Raw genomic sequence first — 26,126 nt, forward strand, 5'->3', positions numbered from 1 at the left:
TGAATGTTCTTGAGCCGCGACTCGAAGTGTAAACTTGTACAAACTTGTCTGTGACCAGGTGACGGCGGACGAATGCCTTTGATTTATGGTTTTTTTTTTCTAGTTTGTCGTCCATTTTATTAAATTATTGTGTGAAAATATGACTCGTGTGCGTTATTTAACATCAGAAACATCAACTAATCCTGCAAGAAATACTAGTATTTCGTTGATGTATTTGAAGCTCATGGACTTCTCTGGTACAGGTTTTAATTGAAGTATTTTCTTCTACACGTGTAACCAATCAATCATTTTTTATCCAGTTCAATACCCAGATTTATCGTTTGCACTTTCGTGACGTAGAACCACGAGAGGGTTTTGTCTGCATTCAAACACCTCCTAATCCTATTACAGCAAAGCCCCTCCAGCAGCTATCAGACAAAAAAGAAAAATGTATATTCATGTAGACGTCCTTCAAATAGGTACTACATTAACATAATGGATAAATCGTTGAAATCCTCAGTGTGTCTTATATGTTTATATGCATTATGTATTAGTTATGTTATACTTACTGACCTCAAACTGGTTTAATGTACACAGATCTCAAGAATCTGTCAAAATGTTGGTGAACTACAGGACGCACCACAGGTCACTTCTGTATTACTCGGCGAGTCAACGTAGTATTACTCTGCAGTTCACTGTAGTATTACTCTGTGAGTCACTGGAGTATTACTCTGTGAGTCACAGCAGTGTTACTCTGTGAGTCACAGCAGTATTGCTCTGTGAATCACCGCAGTATTACTCTGTGAGTCACCGTAGTAATACTCTGCAGTTCACTGTAGTATTACTCTGTGAGTCACCGTAGTATTACTCTGTGATTCACCCCAGTATTACTCTGTGAGTCACCGCGGTATTACTCTGCGAGTCACCGCAGTATTACTCTGCAGTTCACTGTAGTATTACTCTGTGAGTCACCATAGTATTATTCCATGAGTCACCGTAGTATTATTCTGCGTGTAACTGTAGTATTACTCTGTGAGTCACCACAGTATTTCTCTGTAAATCACCGCAGTATTGTTCTGTGAGTCACTGTAGTATTACTCTGTGAGTCCACGTAGTATTATTCTGCGAGTAACTGTAGTATTACTCCGTGAGTCACCGCAGTATTTCTCTGTAAGTCACCGCAGTATTACTCTGTGAGTCACTGTAGTATTACTCTGTGAGTCACCGTAGTATTCTTCTGTGAGTCACCATAGTATTACTCTGTGAGTCACCGTAGTATTCTTCTGTGAGTCATCGTAGTATTACTCTGTCAGTCACTGTAGTATCACTCTGTGAGTCTGCATAGTATTCTTCTGTGAGTCACCGTAGTATTACTCTGTGAGTCACCATAGTATTAGTCAGTGAGTCTTTTCATTACATTTTTTAGAATTTTAATTTTCAAGAGTCTTGTTCAATGGCTGTCATGGTTTCACATTTAAGATCTAAAGCAACAAATTGAAGTTAAACTGATGCTATGAATGACAATCGTTCACATGTTCCTACAGAACCATGACCTCGATAACAACCAGTCGTCATTTCACAAAGTACCACTTTAAACACTGTTCAAACCTGCTCGTGATCTTTTTCCCCTCGTCGTCCATGTTTGAGTCTCTGCAGAGGTTTTTACTGAAGGTCATTTGAAGGACTTTGTAACTCCTGCCAACAAACTCGTGTTGCATCTGCATCTTTACTCGATATTTATTTCGGAATTTGCTTTGTTTTCTCATCATATTTTGGCTCCTTTATTTTCTCTCGACGCTGATTTTTATATTTAAAAAAAAGATTTGGATTAACTTGCAAATTGTAAAGCGTGTCGAGCTGAAATAAAATTAAAACATAAGTTCCAGATGAAATTCATGTACATTTTTAGGGGAAACAAATACAATCAGGACTTTTGATGCTAATTTCAAATAGTTTTAATTTTACTAACGTCTTATTTTTTATTTTTCTTTACTCTCAAGTTCATTTTGAAAAACAACTAAGCAAATAAACGAAGAGCGAGGTTAGCTGGAGTTAGCCATGTTAGGCTAACATGTCACAAAATTGTTTAATGTTTAATAATAATTGAAAAAAGTACATTTAATAAGAAAAAAAACGTGTATTTGTGACTCAAAAGTAGTGAAAAGTAGTTAGCATTGTAGCTAGCTAGCGTAGTTGCTACAATGCTAACTACTTGTTTTTGTTGTTTATCTGTCTAAGGTGAGGAAAACTGCTTTAAATTAAGGTATTTAGCATTGTAGCTAGCAAGCATAGTTGCTACAATGCTAACTACTTGATTTTGTTGTCTATCCGTCTAAAGTGAGTAAAACTAATTTAATTTAAACGTTTAAATTAAGGTAGTTAGCATTGTAGCTAGAAAGCATAGTTGCTACAATGCTAACTACTTGTTTTTGTTGTCTATCCGTCTAAAGTGAGTACAACTAATTTAATTTAAATGTTTAAATTAAGGTAGTTAGCATTGTAGCTAGCAAGCATAGTTGCTACAATGCTAACTACTTGTTTTTGTTGTTTATCTGTCTAAGGTGAGTAAAACTACAATAATTTAAACGTTTAAATTAAGGTAGTTAGCATTGTAGCTAGCAAGCATAGTTGCTAAAATGCTAACTACTTTTTTTTGTTGTCTATCCGTCTAAAGCGAGTAAAACTAATTTAATTTAAATGTTTAAATTAAGGTAGTTAGCATTGTAGCTAGCAAGCATAGTTGCTACAATGCTAACTACTTGTTTTTGTTGTCTATCCGTCTAAAGTGAGTAAAACTAATTTAATTTAAATGTTTAAATTAAGGTAGTTAGCATTGTAGCTAGCAAGCATAGTTGCTACAATGCTAACTACTTGTTTTTGTTGTTTATCTGTCTAAGGTGAGTAAAAATACAATAATTTAAACGTTTAAATTAAGGTAGTTAGCATTGTAGCTAGCAAGCATAGTTGCTACAATGCTAACTACTTGTTTGGGTTGTCTATCCGTCTAAAGTGAGTAAAACAAATTTAATTTAAATGTTTAAATTAAGGTAGTTAGCATTGTAGCTAGCAAGCATAGTTGCTACAATGCTAACTACTTGTTTTTGTTGTTTATCTGTCTAAGGTGAGTAAAAATACATTAATATAAACGTTTAAATTTATAAAAACTACTTCAATTAAAATGTTGAATGGGTTACATTTGAAAAACTAAGAAGAAAAAAAGCAATATTCACGTATAAAGGTAAGTTTTTAATGCTTGACAGCTTTTCTAAAGTCGCATCTTGGCAACTTCCTGTTGCTGCTGCGATGGTTGAACTCCGGTCACGCTCGTGATTGGACGACACTGTCGTGGATCTCCTTCCGGAGACCTCGGAAAAACATGCTCCGTTATTTTCCGACTCGCGTTCATCAAGTCCACACAAAAAGCTAAAAGCTGAATATCGGCGAATCAATGATGCGAAATGAACTGAGATCTGGCGGCGAGTTTGTCCTTCACAGATAAACAAGCGGCTCAAAAACAAGATAACAACTCGGCGTGACATTTCGCAGCTCAGCGAAAGAAAAGGAAAAAAAAACGAGGTGTCGTCGCTTCCCACCTTTTTCACGATCGGGATAAAAGGATTTAAATTGCTTTGAGTTCACTGGAGGCAAATCTATTAGTGGTCTGTGCATCATCACGAACTCGCACAGGAAACCAAAACACACAACGCTAACTTGACAGGAACCAAACATAAACCTGGAAAAAGAAAATCAACATAAACACCTTTTTTTTGGGCCATAAAACATTTTTCGTGACACATTCGTGTCAGTCAATCAAATATAGACGTGTGTGGATAGAAGACGAATAGATTTAAAAGTTAGTGGTCGGCAATTTTTATTGTGTAAAGAGCCATTAAGGAACCATCCCCGCCAAAATAAAACTCGCTCATAAGCCAACACTGTTAATAGTCACATAAAATCCTTTATACAAAATCAGAAAATGTTTTTTTATTGAAACAAATCCAAAGACCGATCGATCATTAATTGGATTATCAACCTATGTGTTAAATAAAATAATGGAAAAAATCTATATATATATATATTTTTTTTTTATTATTATTAACCTATTATTAACTTGACCCAAGGGATAAAAAAGACGAAAACAAATTCAACTTTTCAATATGGAAATTATTGAATTAAAATAAAAAATACAATAAAAACAATACTTGAAAAAAATACATTTTATTGAATATTGTTTAAAAAACAGTTGTTGTGGCTTTAATTTAAAGGGTAACATATTAAAAAAAAGAATTAAAATAAACATTTTGTATTATTTTAATTTAAATATAAAACATAAAGAAATATATTTTTAAACTCAATTTAATAAAAAAAAAAAACACCTTTAAAAGTAAAAATGTTTAGGTTTTATTATTAAAATTAAACAATTAAATCATTAATTAGAAAATAAACAAAAAATATTTCAGTCAATGTTCTGAAGACGTTGATAAACTTGCATGAATGGTTTTAGAGAATATTGTTTGTGGCTCCCCTAGTGTCAAAATACTGTAACTGCCTTGTCATAAAGTCAGTTTGGGCCCATCATTCCATGGTCTGTGATTCAGAGGAGCTGATCCTCATCCCTTCATGTTTATTGGAAGAGGCTCATTCATATATAATATATATATATGTATAACTGATGTAGTTAATAATATAATAATATAATAATAATAATAATATAATAAAGTTGATCTAATATCTGATGTCATTCTATCACCAGCTGCAGTTTTCCTTCTCCAGCCGCATCACATCATCATCCCCTGCTTTTAGACGAGAACAAAGAGCTGATATTTGGATTCAATCTCACGCAGGAATCATAGGAAGGACGTGATTATTTGTGACACCTTGATGAGTTTGTATCTGTGAGCGACGGAGAAGCTTTGATGTGACGCGTCGTCCATTAGCGACAAAATGAGGCCCATCGTCTTATTCGAGGGAGACGAGAGTTCAGTGCGATGGCCCTCCACAAATATTATAACTTATATCTGTCCCAGCTACACAGGGTGTGAGGAAAGTGGACAATCTAGATAGATGGATGGGTCGATGGGTGGATGGATGGATGCATGGATGATGGATGATGGATGATGGATGATGGATGATGGATGGATGGATGGATGGATGGATGGATGGATGCATGGGTGGATGATGGATGCATGGATGGATGGATGATGGATGGATGGGTGCATGGATGGATGGATGGATGGATGGATGGATGCATGGATGGATGGATGGATTTGATGAAAGGATGGATGGATAGATGGATGGTGGATGATGGATGCATGGGTGGATGATGGATGATGGATGGATGGAAGGGTGGAAGGGTGGATGGGTGGATGGAAGGGTGGATGGGTGGAAGGGTGGATGGATGGATGGATGGATGGGTGGATGCATGGATGCATGGATGCATGGATGCATGGATGGGTGGATGGATGGATGGATGGATGCATGGATGCATGGATGCATGGATGGGTGGATGCATGGATGCATGGATGCATGGATGGATGGATGGATGGATGGATGGATGGATTTGATGGAAGGATGGATGGATAGATGATGGATGCATGGATGGGTGGATGATGGATGGATGGATGGATGGAAGGGTGGATGGATGGATGGGTGGATGGATGGATGGATGGGTGGATGGGTGGATGGATGGATAAACTTTATTGAGTCTTATTTAGTTACTTTTCTTAAATTAGACAAAAAAGTGTGTAACTAGACGATATTTTTAATTAAATATTTTTGTCCGTAACTACAAGTATTTCAATATATTTTTTATATTTTCTTTAATTTCTCTTCTCAATATATTTATTCATCCCTGACATATGTGGTGCACGAGGTCAGAATAATATTATAAAAGTGACAGACGACCCTGGCTTTCATAAATACATCAACAGTGGTGCTGCTCTTTCATCTTTATCAAGGGATACCACAAACACATTTGTTTTCTCATGGTCAAGATGACCTGGAGAGTTAAAGATCCTTGTTTATAGAACTTTTCTTCCTTTAATTTGACATTTAAATTATTTATTTTTTATTCATAAAAGTTTTGTGCTATTATATCATATTTTAAAATAGATATATTTATATAAAAATTAAATAAGTCCCAAAAAAAAATAAAAAATGTTAAAATGGAATATAAATACTTTTATGCCTATTTTAAAATATATAAAAAGGCGGTTTTTCTTTCCTTTGTAATCTTTAAATACTATTAATACATAATATGATCAGATACTAAGATTATTACGTATTATTATTATTATTATTATTATTATTATTATTATTATTGGGTGACAATCTTAGATCGTTTTAATCAATCAATAGATGTGGCAAAAATAAATGAACTAATGAATAATATAGAGATTTACAAATTAAAAACATTTAATTTCAGAGAATCACCGTGATGATGAAGACAGTTCCGCTGATGCTCTTAATTTGAAAGCCGGAAGTTCTTTACCTCCTTCTTAACCCATGAGAGAAGAAACTATAGATTGACAGCTGTATGATGTTGTTGCTAAGTTACGACTCGACTGTTGTTTCTATCTGCGTGAGTAGAGACGCTTAACTGATATAGACCCGCCTTACGTCGCTTCTGATTGGTTCATATTGCGCGACGGCTTCAGTGATTGGCTAGATTTACGCAAACGTGACAATCGTTTATTATCATTTTAAAAATAAATATATAGTATTAAATAAGTACATTTAAGCCTGCAAAAGTATTTGCAAGATCACGTAATATATTTTCTTTCTTCCATGTCCCCTTAGTGTTGTTACCCTGGTCTGGAAAAGCGCTATATAAATAAAATTACTTACTTACTTACTTAGGGGTCTGTAGCTCCATAAGTTTGTTTATAGATTACATTTTTTTTTAAATACATTTATTTTATATCACATTTTCAAATGTATATTAAATATTAAGCAACTCATTTTTAGCATAAAACGTTTTTTTATTTTTATATATATTTTTTGCATTTTCTTTGTTCTATTCAATTTTTTAACTTTAGATAATTATCTTTAAATAATATATATTCAATGAACAATATACACTTAGATTAGTAAATCTTAAGATCTAAGATTCTCCTTTCATTCATGAATTTCTGAAGGTACCTTTTTTTTGTCTGAGGTTCGTCTGTCAGGTCGCAGGGGCAGCAGCCTGAGCAAAGAGGTCCAGACTTTTCTCTCCTCAGGCCTTCTGGACAAATAACAAATGTGTTCCAATCTAGGAACGTTGTTCATCAAACTGGCTTCTATAGTTCTGGACTGCCTGCCGTACCCGCTGGATGACCTTTGACCTCAGGTGTGCGATCTCTTTTTAGTTTGAACACACTCTCCAGTTTGTCCTTTGTACATTTAATAAAAGTATTTTAACTTCTCAAACTCCTTTTTTCTTCTCCACTATTTGTCTCTATGTTTATCCGTGTATCTTTCTTTTGTATGAACAAAAAAATCATCAATTTCTCCTTGAATGTTTCCTCATTTAAACAAAAACCCGAAGGTCACCAAAAAAAGCAAAGATAACGACATAAACCGGGAAAAAAGAAAAGAAAAAAAGATCGACTTTGAACCTCCGCCGCCCTCGAATCTCACCGAACAGAAGCGACTCTCTTTCTTCTCGCTCGTCCAATCGCCGTCATCGCCGCCATAAGTGGCTTTTCATGCCTCTACATCCATTCTGTCACTTCAGCGCCGCGGCGTCGAGGAGGGGTCGGAGGTCACGGCAGAGTGGCGGGAGCCGGCCGAGTGAGAGGGTTGGAGGTTCGCTGGGAGAGTGGAGGTTTGTATCTTCCCTAAGAAAACAGGAGCAGCCGCTGGAGTGCGGGTCAGGGCCGGCAGCGATGGAAAAGGTGGGAGCGTTGGAGGAGAAAAGCCTCTTCAAACTAAATGAACTAAAAGCTCTTGTTTCGAACGCTCTTCAGCTCCTACTCTGCGCCGGCGGATAAAGGACTGAGGTCAGCTGCGGGTGTTCTCTGCAGTTTTGAAACCAACTCCGATTCCCACTTAAAAGCAACTTTAGGTCCAATTTTGAAATGAGAAGCAAAGGACGCTTCTCTTCCACACACTTTCGTTTTTCCACCTCCCTCTGCGGATTTAACCGGGAAATAGATATATTTTATCTTGTATTTATTGCCGAGGATTGTATAAATACAAGCATCACGGAGCTGAACTTCAGTTCAATCTTTCATGCACCACGGAGCAGTTAAGTGTAAAAGAATAAAAAGCATGAGCGTCGAAAAAAGAAGAAACATGAACATAGTAAATAAACAAAGTACAAAGCAAATAAAAATGTGTTTGTGGTATCCCTTATGTTGCCTCTGGGATCAAGGTGAACGACCTCCCTGGTTTCCAGAAATACATATGCAAGGGTGGAGACAACACAAGGGATACCACAAACACATTTGAGTCAAATGTATCCTCTCGTCCTCAGTCATCTGGATTGTTAATTTAGCTGTGAAGAACGGAATGACTGCAGAAGTTGAAATGCAACACAAAAATGATCAAACACAGTAAATATTTGCATGTTAATTGTAAATAAAAAAATAATAAAAAATTGTTGATTGATTTTGGCATTAATTATTTAAAGCCGAAAACCAATAGAATGTAAAAAAAATAAAATAATAATATATGTTATCATGAAAAAAGCCGCACTGTCACTTATCAGACATAAATAATCAATAATGCAACCACTGCATATGTATTTAAGGAAGTGTCCATAAATAATGGAAGTAATTCACTTTGACCCACTTTAACACAAAAGTTAAACTTTATAATATTTTTTCTTGCTCCTTGTTTGTTTATATCTTTATTATTCTAATATTTAACTCGTCACAGCAGTTCACAAAAAAATATTTGATCATATGTTCACAACTACATTTTCAAAATAATACAATAAACACAATTAAAAATACATGGAGAAAATAGTAGTGGATAATAATAATAATATCATAAAACTCATTAATAAATAGTAGGAGTATAATAAAATAGTAATACATAATAACAATAATATTATAAATATTATTTAAATAAATTCAATGTCTTTTTTAGTTAATTATTTATTTGCCATTTTATCCTAATGTATAATCATTTTATTTCATCTTATTAATCTCTTTTTATTTCATTCATATTATTATTATTATTATTATTATTTTTATTATTATTATTATTCTGTAATGCAACCACAAATAAATCATGTGTTGTGATTAAAGCACTGCCTATACAAGTTTCAATACAAATAGAAAATATATATATGACCATAGTTTTGAAATACATCAGCAGCAACAGTTATTATTTATTTATCCATTATTATATATTTTTTTGCTTGATCATTTAAAATATTTATAACAAATTAACGCGATTAAAGGCGGAAAAACAGGAACAGCGCTGTATTGATATTCTACCACCACTGGGGGGCGACATTACTCTTCTCGACCGCACACAAATCAGAGAGCAAGAGCGCTGCTAGTTAGCTTAGCTGCTAGTTTGCAGATCTCACATTGAGGCGTGAAGACGCGACCATGCTCCTGCAGACCCTCAGACCGTGGATGCTTCGCTGCAGGGGTCTCCCCCGGGCGTGCTCGAGACCCTACCACGCCGACCAGGTCGCTCGTCTCGGCTCTCAACCCGACAGACAGTCGGTGGAGTACCAGGTGAGCTAGCATGATGCTAACCCTGTTCTCCTTGAAGGCTGCTCAGGTGTGTGATGTTGGCTCAGGAGTGGAGACGATAAAGTTTAAAAAACGATAAAATAGTCTCATGACGTGAAAGAAGAAGAAGAATAAATAGAGGTCGAAATAAAAAACCTTCAAGTACAACATTTTGACATTTGAAGATCAAACAAAGTTGTTTGTTTTTGCTTCTTTTGAGCGTTTAAACAAGACGTTGTTTAATCCATGACGTCACGGAGCAAATATAACATTTTTATATGTGAGATTAAACATGTTTTTAACGTAAACACATCGACGAATAACTTTTTTAAATCTAGTTTTATGTTACCTTTCCAGCCTTCTGGCGTCTTTACCGTAGTTAAGACCCGCTGGTTCCCGAAACTAAGTTATCAACTTAGCTGCTCGTTCGTCGTTGGTAACTTAATGTCCGTATAGTTGAGCTGAAGATAGTCACGGAGAGTCTCCACAGGAACGACAACTTTACTGGCTTCAATGGTTTTTATTTCTCTTAGTATTTTTACCGGACAAACGTGCATATGCGGCTTCACTCCTCGCCTCCTCACCATCACAACAACGAACACGCACAGAACATGCACTCAGAGCATGCACACCTAGACACGCCCCCAACCCCGCATCATCCGCCTGCATAATGAGGAGCCCTGGTTGGTAACACTACCCCCACTCTGGGTGATAATTAACTCCTAATATCACTCCAGGACATAATACACATTATAGACAGGACATGTGACATCACACTTGCAAACATTCCCACAATACTCATCCCAACCCCTAGGGGCCCTCAGTGGCTATTCTAAGCGGGAGAAAACCTGTTATGAGAATGATCGTCTAATCTAGTGTGCAAACCGAAATGACAAAAACCCGTACCATTCACATGTAAATGCAACAAAGTGTCCATCACGAATATGTGCATTACTCCGGAAATAGGTAACAGTTGCTCAATTTCACATTCTAACATTCCCGTCAATATAAGGCACAAGGTATTTAGCTTTGGGTATCAAAATATTCATATCAAACGTGTACATGCCCTGAAAACCTCAATTACTACACAAAAGGTAATTTAGTAAACCTTTAAGCTTTTTTTTTCTTTTTAACAATATCAGAACGAAACATTCTCCTTACTCTTATCATCATAAAACTGTGATAAAGATAACAATATGAATACACATTTTAGCAAACAACGATTGTAAACAATGTAACAGTGTTTTTTTTCCGACCTGAGTAGGGCAGCGATCCGCCTACACCCTATCTCAGGTGATCATCACCCCGCGTTCAGTGACTCAGCCAGTCACCAAACATGTCTGGAGCTCTGCGCAGCCTTGGTGGTCGCCGAGGAAGGGGTGCAGCACACACCAATGGGCGGCCGGCTAGTCTCTCTCCCTGATGCTCGTCGTCGGCCTCCCCCCGTTGAGACTGGTCAGGGCTCTCCTGAGCCTGGTCCCCGCTGGATGGAAAAGGTGGAGCGACGCCTGAGCTCTCTGCAGCAGGATGCTCAGCATCAGATGAGGCGTCCCACAAGTCGAGGGGACCGATGTCATCGTCCGAAGCATCCTCGTCTACAGCGGCTGATGGTGTCCTCTCTTGTGTTTGCATGTTGATGTCCTGGAACACCCAGCTGTTGTCAAGTGGAGTTCTAGGGTAGTAGTGCTTGAGCTTGTCGTGATGAACCACTTTGGTTTTGGACCTGGAGCTCTTCTTGATCCGATAGATTAGGTCGTCCAGTTGACCTACGACAAAGTAAGGGCCCTCGTAAAAAGGTAGGAACTTCCGGACTTTGTTCTTCACTCTTTTGGTCCCTTTAATCAGGTACCAAACTGTGTCGCCAACCTTGTACTGGACTTGACAAATATTTTTATCATACTGTCTCTTGGCACGCTCAGATGCTTTTCCTAATGACTCCCGGGCTAGCTGGTGTGAGACCTCGAACCGTTCCCTGAGCTGTTGGACGTATTCTGCAGGAGTATTGTCCACACCGTCAGGTGGCAGGCCAACGACGAGGTCGATGGGTTCCGTTACCTCCCGGCCAAAGAGCATCATGTTTGGGGTGAGATTTGTGGAGCTGTGCTTAGTTGCACGGTAGGCCATAACTGCATATGGAATCATTATGTCCCAATCCCAGTGACATCGTTCTGCTGTGGTGGCTAGGATCTTCTGTAGGGTGGCATTAAAACGTTCCACTTGACCGTCCGACTGAGGATGGAAGGAGGTAGTCCGTGTCTTTTCGATCCCCAACATCTCGCACATTCCTTGGAAGACAGCTGATTCGAAGTTGGTGCCCTGGTCACTGTGAAGAGAGTATGGAGCTCCGTATCTGCATACCCACTCAGAGGCAATCTTCTCGGCCACCGTTGTTGCTTGCTCGTTGGGGACTGGATAAGCTTCCACCCACTTACTAAAATAGTCCTGCACTACCAGTATGTATCTGTTGTGTCTCTCCGTCTCATTCAAAGGCCCCATCAAGTCGACTGCAATTCTCTCCATAGGTGCACTGACTCGTACGGTGCCCATAGCGGCATGAGGGGTTTTCTTGGCCCGGGACTTCGCAGCGCAACTGGTGCAGGTACGGCACCACAATATAACATCATCTCTCATGTTGTACCAATAATATCTGGTTTTAAGGCGTGCTAGTGTTCTCTCTGCTCCAAAGTGGCCACCCACAGGTCCTTCATGCATCTGCTCCATCACTGGTTTGCGGCAAGCATGGGGCAGCAAGATCTGCGAATACTGAACCTTCCCTTCGGTGCAATAAAACTTCCTCAAAAGTACTCCATCCCTCTTATACAACCTTTTCCATTGCGCCCAGTAAGCTTTTGTAGCGGGGCTGCAGGCTGCTATGTTAGCCCAAGGCGGCCTAACGCTTCCTTCGTCTATCCACTCCAACACTGGTGCTATGTCTGGATCTGACTTCTGAGCTGTGTTGAGCTGCTCGCAGGTCCAACCTCTGAACAATTCACTTTGAGCTGTCTCACTAACTTTGTGAATGGTTGGGTGAGTGTCTACCCCCCTGCAGCTGCTGACTCCACTGTGCCCTACCCCCACTATCACTGGCCCCAGTTCTGCAACCCTGCTGACAACCCAGCCTTCAGGCTCCACTACCCCCACTGGCGGTTGCTCTGTGGTACCTGCAATAACAACCGACTTCTCTATGTCACCAGTTAGGTTGCACTGTACCTCCTTATGCTGATACTGGACGATGTTGATGGCAGGGTCTGGTATCGTACATGGACATGAGCTCCGACACGGTTTCCTCGAAAGTGCATCTGCATTTTGGTGGTTTTTCCCCGGCCGGTGGACCACACAGAAATTGTATTCAGCGAGCTTTTCCAACCAACGAGCTAGCTGACCTTCCGGTTCCCTTAACCTGGTCAACCATCTCAGGCTGCTGTGGTCGGTGCGGATGGTAAAGGGTCGGCCCAGCAGGTACTGTCTAAAATGGGAAGTGAACCCTACCACTGCTAAGAGTTCTCGTCTCGTTGTGCAGTAATTCTGCTCTGTAGTCGTCAACCTTCTGCTTCCATATGCCAAGACTCTCTCCTCACCACCCTGCACTTGGGACAAGACAGCTCCTATCCCCCAGTCACTAGCATCAGTGTCAACGAACAGTTCACCTTCATCGAGCGGATAGCCCAGAATAGGAGCCGAGGTCAGTCGCTGCTTGAGTTCCTCAAATGCCTCCTGACATTCTTCTGTCCATCGGTAGTGAGCATACTTTTTGGTGAGTTCGTGGAGCGGCTGGGCTATTGTTGCGAAGTCTGCCACAAAACGCCGATAGTAGGAGGCCAGACCAACAAACTGCCGGACTTCATGGACATTCCTGGGTACAGGCCAGTCCTTCACTTGTTCGATCTTCTGGGGGTCAGTAGCTACTCCCTTAGCAGAGACCACATGACCCAAGTAGACAACTTGCTCCCGGAACAGACAACATTTGGAAGGTTTTAGCTTTAAGTTTGCTTCCCGCAACCTATCAAACACCTGGCCTAACCGCTCCAGCATTTGAGCGCTGTCCCGTCCCAGAACAATTATGTCATCAAGGTAGACAAGGCAGGTCTCCCATTGTAGTCCAACTAAGACACGGTCCATAAGTCTCTGAAACGTGGCGGGCGCATTGCACAGTCCAAATGGCATCACATTCCACTCGAAGAGTCCCTTTCGTGTACAGAATGCAGCAGCTTTTCGGGCCCTGGGGGTCATTTGTACTTGCCAGTACCCTGACGTCAGATCTAGAGTGCTGAAGAACTTGGCAGAAGATAGTGTGTCTAGAGTGTCTTGGATGCGGGGCAAAGGGTAGGCATCCTTAATAGTCCGTTCATTCAGGGGTCTGTAATCTACACAGAGCCGATGAGTTTGGTCTTTTTTTCTGACCATCACAACCGGTGCTGCCCAGCTGCTGTTACTGGGCCGGGCCACACCAGCATCCAGGCTTTGTTGTAACTGCTGGTCCGATGATATTTGTTTGTCCCTGGCCATTCTGCGTGGTGGTTGTTTTACAGGTGGTCCAGGAATTGTCAGAATGTCGTGCTGGACAATGCTAGTACGGCCGAGATCAGTGGGGCTGGAAGAGAACACATCACTGTGAGACTTCAGCAAGGCTGCCAGATTTTGACGATCACTTTGGGACAGGTTAGGGCAACTCTCAACATATAGGGCTTGCAGGTGACTCGGTACAAGGACATTATCGGGGTTGCTGAGAGCAAAATCTGTTTGAGCCTCTGGAAAGACAGACTCCCCGGCGCTCAACACTTGGGCAGACTGGAGGACCCCCGCAACGGCCCCTCTCTTCAAAGTTACAGGTGTGGCACTTGCATTGAAAACGCGAATGGGGACGCTGGTGGACTGCTGCTGCTTCACGACAACCCGGGCCACCAAAACATGGTGCTTCTCAATGAAACCCTGGGTGGGACTTAACATCATGTCTCTACCAATAACATGGCCCAAACGGGAAGCGCCGGGGACAACATACTCACGTCCTGGTTCCAACACAGTCGTGCGTGCCACCCTGACAAGATGAGACTTGGTTTGTTGACTAAACCCATAGCGGGGAACTGTCTCACCGAAGAGGGTTATCTCTTGGCGGCCATAGTCGAGAAGAGCCTGTGCTTGCTGCAAGAAAGGGTGACCCAGGATGACTTCAGTACTTTGAACCGTATCGACCACGATAAAGTTCACCTGGGTAACTGTGCCTCCGGTCTGCACAGGGATGATAACTTCCCCCAGGACGGGTAGCCCAGCTGGTCCGATACCCTGTAAAACTTGTGCCACAGATGGCTGGAGTGAGGGTCTAAAGTCTAAGGGAATGGAGTTAAAATGATGTAGAGGCAACACGCTTCTACGTGCTCCAGAGTCCAACAGTGCCTGCAGTTCTTGTCCATGTATCCATATTCCGACACACATCTCGCCATCTTCACTCTTTGTCACAAAGATGACTGTGGTTGGATCAAGTGTGGAGTTGAGGCCATCATTAGTGGGACGCCATGGTTGCTGTCGAGGAGAGGGGCAGTTCTTCTGAATGTGTCCCACTCCAGAGCAGTTGTGACATACAACTTCTCCTCTGCTTGCCTTTTTGTACCTGCTTCTGTTAGCCTGCCATGGTATGGACGTTTTTGGTGCCCTCTGCGGTGTTTCAGTGAGCATCCTTGGTGCCCTCTCAGGTTCCTCATTCCTCACCATGCACGCCGGTTCCCGTAGCATCGCAGTTCTGGTCGTTGGTGCCACAGAGCCACGGCCCCCTTGATGCATCATTTGTGTTACGGCCCTGGCAGCTCTCCTGGTGGCTTCATACTTATGTACTATTTCATAAGCTCTCGCCAGGGTGCGGGGTCGGTCTTCTAAGAGCCTCTGCACTACCTCAGCATCCGCCAGGGCGTTGGTGAAGATCTCAACACGGATACAGTCTTGCTCTGCATCAGTCCGGTCAGCATAAACAATGGAGACCTTCTCGTATATGTCGTCCCTGAGTGCGTGTAGAGGTTCACCTGGCTTACGGACTCTTTGCCTCAATTCGATGCCAATGGCGGCCGCATGTTCCGAGCATGGTCCATAGGCGATCTCCACCTCCTCCACCATGCGCTTAAAGCTCCAATTGGCAGATCCGGGGTTCTTATGGACGATGGCACCAGCTGCACCAGTCAGACTGTAGCGCAGTTGGACGGCCATGGTCTTCTCAGTCCAGTGGTTAGCACTTGCACAGCTTTCAAACTGGTAAAGGAAGTCTTTCCATGAACCTGAACCGTCAAACTGACCTGGTCGCAGCGTGGGAATTCTCTCTCTCGTTCCACGCTGCTCATCATCGCTGCTGTCTGTGGCGTCCCGGTTAACTACCTTCCGTGCATGACGGCGGCATGGTGTGGAGTGGACCCGTCGCGAATCTTGCTGGCCTGCACTGTAAAGTTGGCCATCGCCCATTGGTGTTGAATGAGTCATGGTACTGTAATAAGGATGAACTGTTGTTGGATGGGTTGGATATCCAGCTGGAGAACGATGGCACGTTGTGGGAATGGATAGGACTGTAGGTGGGTAATTGTCAGTAATCGCAGTCCGTTCAAAGTCATTTTCAATGGAATTCAGGGAAGAAATGTAATTGTAACCATCATATTCTGGCTGGGCAGGGCTCGGAAACACACTCCTTGCTGCAGAATATTCCGTTAAGAAAGGGTTGGTGGATGCAAAAGTTGGAGGACTGAGCAACATGGCTCCCTGATGCGGTGTGGCTGGAGTGTAACATGTCGGCTCATCACTTGTTAGCCTTCTAGCAAAGTTAGCTCGAATCGGGTTTAACTCTAATAGAGGAAAATGTCCGTCATTCATATAATCCCCGTCGTCTTCAACTTCAACATGTTTTATATCCGACAGAAAAGGGTTATTGCTTACTGGTGTCCTTATTTTGAAATATGTCGCTCCGGTGATTTGATTCGCGTCTTCACCGCGGGCCGCCATCTTGTCACTATATCCACTTAAAAGTTCGTATTTCCTCTTTTCTCTCTGTGAAACTCCGGTCTTCATGTGCAAAACTATCCCGGACGAGCCCCCAGTGTTACCTTTCCAGCCTTCTGGCGTCTTTACCGTAGTTAAGACCCGCTGGTTCCCGAAACTAAGTTATCAACTTAGCTGCTCGTTCGTCGTTGGTAACTTAATGTCCGTATAGTTGAGCTGAAGATAGTCACGGAGAGTCTCCACAGGAACGACAACTTTACTGGCTTCAATGGTTTTTATTTCTCTTAGTATTTTTACCGGACAAACGTGCATATGCGGCTTCACTCCTCGCCTCCTCACCATCACAACAACGAACACGCACAGAACATGCACTCAGAGCATGCACACCTAGACACGCCCCCAACCCCGCATCATCCGCCTGCATAATGAGGAGCCCTGGTTGGTAACATTTACGTCACCTGAGTGACAGTTACCTGGTGATCTGGTTTCCATGGCAACTCAAAAGTGGGTGGGGCGTCATTGACAGCCTTTGAACATTTTGTACTAAAAGTTAATGTGAAACGTCGAAATTCTGGAAACGAGACAAAAAAACTGCTTTTCTAATGTCGAGAACGCTGGGAAAACCATTTTAACTTCTCAAGAATGAATATTTGTTTTATTTAGTCCTCAAAAGTCCCTTAATCTTGCCATCCCATAAATGTTTTTCTTGATTCACCTCTGCTCATCCCTGGTCCTCCTCTCCATCGTCTCCTCCACACAGACCTGTTTCCATCAGCCTTCTTCACACAACATTTGTTTCCAGCAAGCCAGGAAGAGTGCGCTAATGATTACAGAAAACACTAGTGGATGTTTATCGATTGTATTCAGAACCGAACAACACTGACAGGGTTGATCTTTAGTGACACGTCCTGCAAATGTGTGTCTTAATGGTGTTGACTAACATCCGTATCTATTTAAGGTTTTCCACTTGGTTTTCGTCACTGATTTACTATTGCTGAAAACCCTAAAAATAAGATTTGTTATTGTATTGTAGTGGTCCCAAACTCATGGTCTGGGGTCCAGTAGCAGTTCATGAGGCATTTTTTACCAGAACGCACAGCAAGAAAAAAAACACTTATATAATTCTATTCATTATTAATGTCTGAAATATACATATATATATTTTTATCATATCTTCTCTGAAGTTACTGTATCCTGTTACTCTTAACTCGTCAAGGCGCTTGTTAGAGTCAAGTATTCATGAAAATCAGCAGCTTTAAAAGCTGCTGGAGTCGACTGTATCCTCACGTCCTCAGTCATCACAGGGATCTCACTGGATTTCATTGTTCCTTTAACTGTAGGAAGGACTGCTGAACTTGAATTGCAACACAACAATGATCAAACAACGTTAATGTTGAACTGAACTGAACTTAATTCCATTTTTTATTACACACTTATGCCAAAAACCAATAAAATAAAAAAAGGTGACCCTGGTCTAGAAAAGCGCTATACAAATAAAAATTACTTACTTACTTACACTGTCACGTTAAAGACATGAAATGATCAATAATAAAAAAAAAAAAAAATGAAAGCCAAGGAGGTACTTCACTTTCAGAGACACCTTATTGTTTTTTTATTATGTTTAATAAACTAGTAAAAATGATAACGTTAAACACTTTGTAATGGATTTCTATGATTTTTCTATAGTTTTTTAAGGTCAGAAACATATTTTTCGTTCAAGGTATAGCGTCTTGTGAAGGTCGTCGTTGAACACTTTGACCAGCAGAGGGCACTCTAACTCCATCATGTTTCTGAAGTCTTTGAATGAACTGATGTGATCCAGTTCATTTGAATTTGAAGATAAATCGGCGACAGTAAAAGAAAACCTTCTTCACAACAGTGTTTGTTGTGTCTTTTTCCCGTATTCTAATGGATTTTCTTCTCAAAGTTGGCACTCTATCGTACTTTCACTGTTCATACAGTTGTGTTATTCTTACGCTCGAGTCCCGGGAGAAGTGTTAATAATGTTGTTTTATAATGAATGATCTGATCCTATGTCGTAATCATCATGTACAGAAAGATCCACAGCAGACTTTAAAAGCTTCTACTGCTGCCACTCTTTTAGTGTCGCTGTGTGTACAATTCATCAATGTTATACAGCAACAAAGCCTCAATGTCCGCCTTCATACCCTTTTTTTTAAATCAAAATTATAGATGTATTTTTATTATACTCTTTCTTTTCATGCTTTTATACCGCTGACTCGTCTGTGCCCCAGAAACTAATTTCCTCCCATCCCTGGTGAATATGAGGACAATAAAAAAAAAAAGAAAGAAATCCTTGAAAAATACTGTCGGTCATTGAAACGTCGGGTAATTATGACTTATTATACTTACCGTCTATTGGCCTCGGAGAATTGACCTCAGATCCCTCGTCCGTTTCTAATTGAAGGCTTCAGAGAGAGAGACCAGCAGGCTGTTGCTGAGTATGTGTGGAGGAGGACGAAGCGAAGAGCATCATAACATCCTCTCCGTGAATAACTTAAGGATGTCTGTCGGCAAAGTTGTAACCTTCCCTCGACCAGCTCGCGGATAAACATCTCTGAAAACGCGAAGGTTTTCCGTGGAAACGAGATTCAAACCCATAGCATCGTCGTCACGATGTGTCCTTGTAAATCTGTGCTGAATCCCTGTGTATCACCTACACATGCTGTGATGCTCTTTGACAACTCGATTTGCTCGCAGGAATCTACACAATCTTTTCTTTCCTCGGATTCAAGGCTGTAGATGTGTTTCCTTCCCTTTTTTTTTTTTTTTTTTTTTTACCGTGAATAAGATTTTTAATACATTTTTTTAAACATAACTGAGTTTCTGACTGTGTAACAAACATTTGAATGAAAAAAGAGATAAAATCTGTAAACATTTTTTTCCTGGAATTGGATAAATCTAATGTCCAGGTGGTTTAAGTTGGTTGGATGAGGAACGCTTCCTAAACACGCACTTGAACTAGTGTTTTAGATTTTAATTGAGGTCATCACTGCAGCTGCATTAGTTAAGGTAATCTTTAGCCTTCATTACGCAAACTCATGTCCGTAAAGATGCTGTTTTCTACTATTAAAAAATGATTTAAAAGACTTCGAAGAGAAGTCAACTTAACTATTTTGTTTATTACAATTTTTTAAATACTCTTATTTTATCGTTACTTCCTGAAAGTAGGTTAATAAGTAGTGGATTATCTGTATTGTGATATCAATAGTAATGCAATATTGTTTTCTAGTGAGTACTGTAGGGGAGGTCCGGGGGATTACATAAGGAAAACGATGTTTCCGGGGACTTGCATCTGTTTCCCGCCGAGTGACATCAGAGCGTCGCAATACAACCAAATCAAATAAAAATCCAACCTCCTTGTACACTCACACATAACTGACGCTACCTGAGCCGCCTTAAATCAGCGTGTCGGCAAGACACGTTGCCATGGCAACCGGGCCTTGCAATCTGCGCCGCACAGCTCACAGACAGACGGAGACGTAAACGACAACAAGACATAGAAGTACAAATTGACAACTTTAAAGAACGTTACACTAATTGGTTGAAGTGCGCATTTAAGAAATGCTTCATTTATACAATAAATAATCGCACGTTTTCAATATGCATATCGCACGTGCCAATATCGCGATGTCGATATTGTTTCCGCTATACTGCCACAATTATCTGTCTTAGAAACCAATCTCACTCCTTTCCTAGAAAATATAATGGGGATAAAAACCCTTGAATCTTAATAATCAAAGCCTTCATAATGAATGTAAAGATCATAAACGAGGGTTTAAAGTTAAGACAAACTTATTATAAACATAATGGTTTATTAAGTACAATACTGCAGAAAACTGACCAGAAACTGTTTCAACTGAGAAAAATGTATAAACTTAGGAAAATGAAGTCACAACACGATCTGGAGCTTATAATCCATGCGTTTGTGTCTTCTTGTTTACACTATTGTAACAGTTTGTTTTCATGTCTAAACAAGAAGGATCTGTCTCGCCTGCAGTTAATACAAAACTCTGCAGCGAGAATTCTGACCTGCTCTAGTAGAAGAACTCACATTTCCCCGACTCTTAAAACTCTTCTCCTGCGGCCAGTGACATTTTTTATTTGTGCTTTTTTCTGATTTTCTGGGACTCCTGTATTTGTCTTATGTGTCTTGGCCTTTAAAAGTATATATTTTAGCTGTATATTGTTTTAGTTTTTCGGACAAATTTGTAAAACAAAAATAAGTCTTGGCTGTGAGTTTTAAATGTCATCTCATACTTGATTTTATGAATGAAAAAAACTTCTGCTCTATATCTTATCTTTTTATTTTTTATCACTAATTGTTCGTCATGTAACTACTGGTGCATATCAATATTTTATTAAATGTTTTTACAATCATTGTATTATTACTCCCTGTGAGATCCCTGATGAAAAGAAAAGGAACGTTTTATCTCCGTAACAAATCTCACTCTATCCCTAGAAAATCTAATAACAATAAAAATCCACGCTGACTGATCATGTTAATAATTTAAGGATTCATTATGAATGTAAGGGTTTCAAGTTACTCTTTGACGAGCATTTATTGAGCACAAGCGTGGAAAAGAAATCTTGTCGGTGAGTTTAATTTAAATCTTGATCTCATTTCATTTTGTGACAAAACCTCTCTTTTTTCTTTTCGCAGGAGAACTACGAGCGAATGCAACTCATCGTGGATCAACTGAAAAGCAGGGCGGAGAACATCAAACTAGGTAAGTTTGGACTCGCCGACCAAACGCTCCGAGAAAAAGGGTGAGTCCTGCTCGACTCCTAATGATTTTCCCTTCGAGGAACATTGAGTAAACGTGGCACAGCGCTGCGCCGAGGTCCATATTATCACCTCTCCGATTATGATAAGTGGCAGAGGGAGCGTGAATCTTGTTGCCGCGGTATCGCGAGGATCATTATCCTCCAGAGTCGGGAGTGTGTTGCAACCGTCTCCTGGTTTATCTCCGCCAAGCAGCCCAGCTCCGGAGGGACGGCGGCTATTTAGCGAAATAAATGTCACAGAACCAAACTAAAGACATAATTTCTCTGCAGGGATCAATAGCGTAATTCTCTTTTGTCTCCCGGTTCTTTTTTGTGCTCCCTGTTTATTATCAGCCGGTTCAGCTGAGGTTTTTTAATGAGCCTCACAGCAGCGGCGTAATGACTGAGTCGTTAACACTTCCTATTACACATGAAACCCTTTCCACGCTCCCAAAACACAAATGTGCTCTTTATTAGCGGCGGGGAGCTCTCGGGGCCCAGGCGTGTTCTGAAACTGATGATTACATATGTGCCGGTCTAGAACCTTCGCTTCTTATAATGTGGACTTTTTTTTTTGGTTCTTGTTCAGGTGGTGGAGAGAAAGCCAGAGCGCTGCACACTTCTCGTGGGAAACTTCTGCCCAGAGAGCGGATAGACAAACTGTTGGATCCTGGGTAATTGTCTTGCTTTTGTTTGTGTTCTTGATTCCCCTGCAACCATGCAAGAAGGTATGTTTTGGTGAAGAAAAATGTTCTGTTGGAACAAACTTAAATAATGCAATCAGTTTTTCTTTAGTATTTGTTTTCATATTTAGCATGTTAACAAAATTGTAGAACAAAATGGGCGAAGCGTTTTAATGTTATAGACAAATTGTATATTATATGTTTATTATTAGTTGTATGAGTCTAATGTTGATGTATCTTAATTGGCACCAAGTTTTTTCCTCTTTCACGTCCATCATCTACTTTTGACATCAGTTTTACTCTTATTGGAGGGAGGAGTTTGAGAAAAAATGAATACAACAATTTACTATATCGCTGTTCAACAGCATCTTTTATTTATAAAAATAAAATATAATATATATATATTTTTAAATGTAAAAATAATAGTTTTTTTTATGGTTTATAGTTCAATGACGTGAGTGTCGAATAAAATAATTAGTAAATCGTTTTTTTTATTTAGTTTTTCCTACAATTAACAACCAATAATTCACTGGGTTGTTCATTTTCGTGTCGCAATTTAACTCCCGGCCGCTAGATGGCAGCAGTCAGTACATTCTCTGCAGCTTAACAAACAGTTAAATCCACCATGATTGCCATGATGACTGAGGATGAGAGGATACAGTCGGCTCCAGCTGTTTTTTAAAGCTGATGTTTGGACGTATTTTGTCCTTCAGTTTTATTAATGGAACCAGTGGAGCAATCAAAAGATGACAGTAAATCTAAAAAGTTTCCCTTAAAATCAGTCGGAAAATTATTCTTTATCAAAATATGTTAAATCGTATCGCGAGCTGATTATATCGTACCGTGAGATAAGTGTATTGGTAAGGCCTTATTGAAAGTCTGTATAATCTTCGTTTTCTTATCGTATCTCTTACACTAGCATCTTAATACATCACTATATTATCTCATCATCAAATTGCGTCACATAAAATGACCTGGTGGGGCCAGATTTGGCCCCCGGGCCCCCAAGGTTGGCACGTGTGTTATTGGCATATTTGATCATTTGTGAAGTTCAAGAATGATTGTTCAAATATTTTTCAGCCTCATCCAAATATTTATTTAGAGATATTTTCTCACCAATCCATCTACTTTCTGTTGCTAATTATACTTGACTTTTATTTTAATTTTCTTATTAAATTAGGGAGAAGCGATGGACGGCAGAGACAACAAAATAATAATAAAATCAATAACATTAAAGTCTTTCAGAAGTAGTTTTTTGTTTTAATTGTCTCTGGATTGAACTTTTAAATGCATTCTTGTTGAATTTTGTTTTTAAATCAATGAGGTTAGGCTGTTCCATCAGAAAATGTTTAAAACAAATGCGTTTATTATCTCTATCTATTTAATATTCCGTCTTCGCCTCCCTCCATCCAACCGATGCACTTTTATTTATTCAGTCTTAACATTTGTATTTCTTTTCTTTTCTCCTCCAATTTGCATTTCTCTCTCTTTGCGTCCGACTCCATCAGTTCCTCTATTCTTCATCGGGTCCAATTAAACTTTCCGCGTTGTACGCTTTGAAATAATTTCAAACAGCATGATTCTGTGGTAATTTGACTGAGAGCGTGACCACAGGAGTGAGTGTCCTCTGTTTGGAAGTCGATCAATCCCTCTCTGTTTATTTCTGCCTCTCTGGTTTTGACATTTGGGAAACTATTGTGTGCGTTTTGTGCGAACGAAGAACAGGGGACAGAATTATACAGTTCCCCGACATCTGAGAGGAATAAAACCTATTTTCTGCTGCAGTCTCTGCTCACCTCAGGTGTCTTTAAATAAAAGGGCAGTCCATTTTCCTCCCATTTCCATATATATGACTTTATTATGTGCCTATTTATTTATATTCCCCCCGCTTTTTTTTTTTTCCCGCAGCTCTCCGTTCCTGGAGCTGTCCCAGTTCGCCGGGTACGAGCTGTACGGCAAGGAACAAGTGCCGGCCGGCGGGATCATCACCGGGATCGGACGCGTGTCCGGGTGAGGGGCCTTGACGCCGCATCCATATTGAATCCGTGTCGGAATTGATCGGTTGAAACGTATCTCGAGTGAGTCGGCGGCCGAACGCCGGAGCCATCAATTGCTTTATCGCTATTGTAGCAACATTCTTAAACTGCAGATACCAGAAGCGACAGCCGTGACTCCGCGTCCGCCGCTTTTTATTAACTGGCACCGAAGTGCCTTAAAGCTACGCATTGGAAAAATCCTCCTCATTCAGATTCTTGGTGCGAACACGGCTGAGGCGACTCGTTTGTTTTTTCCGAAGCTGCTTGAAGCTAAATCATGTTGCAAGTGCTTGAGGATTAGATCTGGTTGATGAACGCACAAGTGTTGGCTCGTCACATGTTCAGTGGAGACTTCTGAACCTCTCACAGCTGCAGACAGTCTTTGCACCGACGGCATGTATTTCAAATAGACTGAGCTTCGAAGCATGAACACCCCTTTGTCTCAACAACATAGTAAAATGTTAATCACCCCGACTTCCTTCTTGAAAATGTTTGTTTTTTTAATTAGTATTTTTCTAAAATTCCCTCAATACCATGATTGAAGGCCATAAATGAAAGGCTTTAACTTATCTAGTCACCTGCAGAACATACTTTTCTATGAAAATATTTGAAAATAAATGTACAACTTATTGTTCAAAATGGTGAAAGTCAATTCAAAATTGACGTTGACACCATTTTGACACACCTGACATCCCGCCCTGTGAAAGCGCCATGAAATTAAATGTAAAGACGTTGTTTCAGTGAACAAACTCAACGGCGGTGGTTGGTCTTTTGAACTCAAAATTTATCTTCCTCACACCACTGTGAATATTACCTACCCCTCCTTTTACTCTACCATTGCTAGGCTCAGTTTTTTCATTAGTGGTTACGTAAAGGGAAAATTATTTTTTATTTTATTAACTCAATAAACTTTTTGAAATGAACACTCCTGTTGCAGGGACTAAAAGAAAAAAAAAACACATCCTGTTATCTTCTGTTTTATACATTTTGAGACGAGTAAATTATTATTTGAACTTCAACTAATGTGTAGCTTTAAGTGACTCGACCTCTATTGTATCATCAGTGTCTGTTTGTACAAAACTATCTTTTCATTGAAATATTTACTTTAGTAAAATGATCTTAAGCCCCGCCCACAGAAACACTTTGTTTTTCTGGAGATTAAATCTTGTTTACCATAACCTCGCCCACTCTGCTGCGATTGGTCAAACATTTCTCACCGTGCGTCACCAATCCCGGAAGTCATAAACTCCAAAGGACTTGTTGTATAAACAAAGCGGGGCGTGATTACAGCTGGCTGGAGGAGGAGTGAAGCCATTATTACGTCATAACGCTCTCGTAACCTCTTGTTCGCACACATTTCAGACTAACTTTATAAAGTTATAAGTTGAAAACATGGTCATGATGAGAGACTTACAGCATCTTGGAGAGGAAGACTTTAATATTTGAAACATGAGAGCGAGTGGAAAATTTGGATTTTCACATAAAATTTCCCTTTAAATGCGAAACTAATTACAATATAAAACGCCCGAAGGCCGCTCAGCGTTAAGAAAAGTCTGTGATAAAACTTCAAAATCCACAAGAAGTGAATTTGACGAGCAACTTTTTTATTTACACACAATTTACACATCATGACGGTCGACGACAAGAACCATGAATAAATGGGGTAACAGGGCAGAAAAGGGACAAGAAAGGACGAGATCAGAAATAAGTGTGATGCTGGAAAGTTCAGAGACAAAGTTCGGGCGGATTGATGGTTCGGACATGTCGAGGCCGAGGAGGACGATGAAGATAAGGAGGCTCAAGATAGAGGGGGGAAGGATTCGCCGTGGCAACCGCTGATCGGAATTGATACAGTCATTCAGTTACGATCTCCCCAGTGATGGATGATGTAAAAACACCCCTGTCGTTGCCATGGCTACCAAACTCACTCTGAGGTTGGCATGGTGGAGTGGAGTTTGTCCAAGCCTTATTTAAATATATGCTTGTATATTAAATCT

The 26,126-nt window shown here is 40.3% G+C and overlaps 2 protein-coding genes across 2 annotated transcripts in view; one reads left to right on the plus strand and one right to left on the minus strand.

The window, feature by feature from the left end:
* Positions 1 to 9,450: 9,450 nt before the first annotated feature.
* mccc2 (methylcrotonyl-CoA carboxylase subunit 2) overlaps positions 9,451 to 26,126 on the plus strand; it is a 37,292-nt gene continuing 20,616 nt past the window's right edge. Inside the window, exons 1-4 of the mRNA XM_087788576.1 lie at positions 9,451 to 9,656; positions 21,307 to 21,373; positions 22,000 to 22,084; positions 24,002 to 24,103. Of these exons, the coding sequence (XP_087644702.1) occupies positions 9,525 to 9,656; positions 21,307 to 21,373; positions 22,000 to 22,084; positions 24,002 to 24,103 (386 nt within the window). The 5' untranslated portion in view covers positions 9,451 to 9,524. The remainder of the gene's footprint in view (positions 9,657 to 21,306; positions 21,374 to 21,999; positions 22,085 to 24,001; positions 24,104 to 26,126) is intronic.
* On the minus strand, positions 10,008 to 11,854 carry LOC148087491 (uncharacterized). Its single transcript, XM_087788533.1, has one exon. The coding sequence runs from the start codon at positions 11,793 to 11,795 to the stop codon at positions 10,965 to 10,967; it is 831 nt and encodes a 276-aa protein (XP_087644659.1). The 5' UTR covers positions 11,796 to 11,854; the 3' UTR covers positions 10,008 to 10,964.

The sequence above is a fragment of the Callionymus lyra genome, chromosome 1, assembly GCF_982586985.1.
Source record: "Callionymus lyra chromosome 1, fCalLyr1.hap1.1, whole genome shotgun sequence".
NCBI lineage: Eukaryota > Metazoa > Chordata > Actinopteri > Syngnathiformes > Callionymidae > Callionymus > Callionymus lyra.

Bases quoted from the DNA above. Each gene is read 5' to 3' on its own strand.
- LOC148087491 (XM_087788533.1), bottom strand. From the start codon at position 11,795: ATGATTCCATATGCAGTTATGGCCTACCGTGCAACTAAGCACAGCTCC.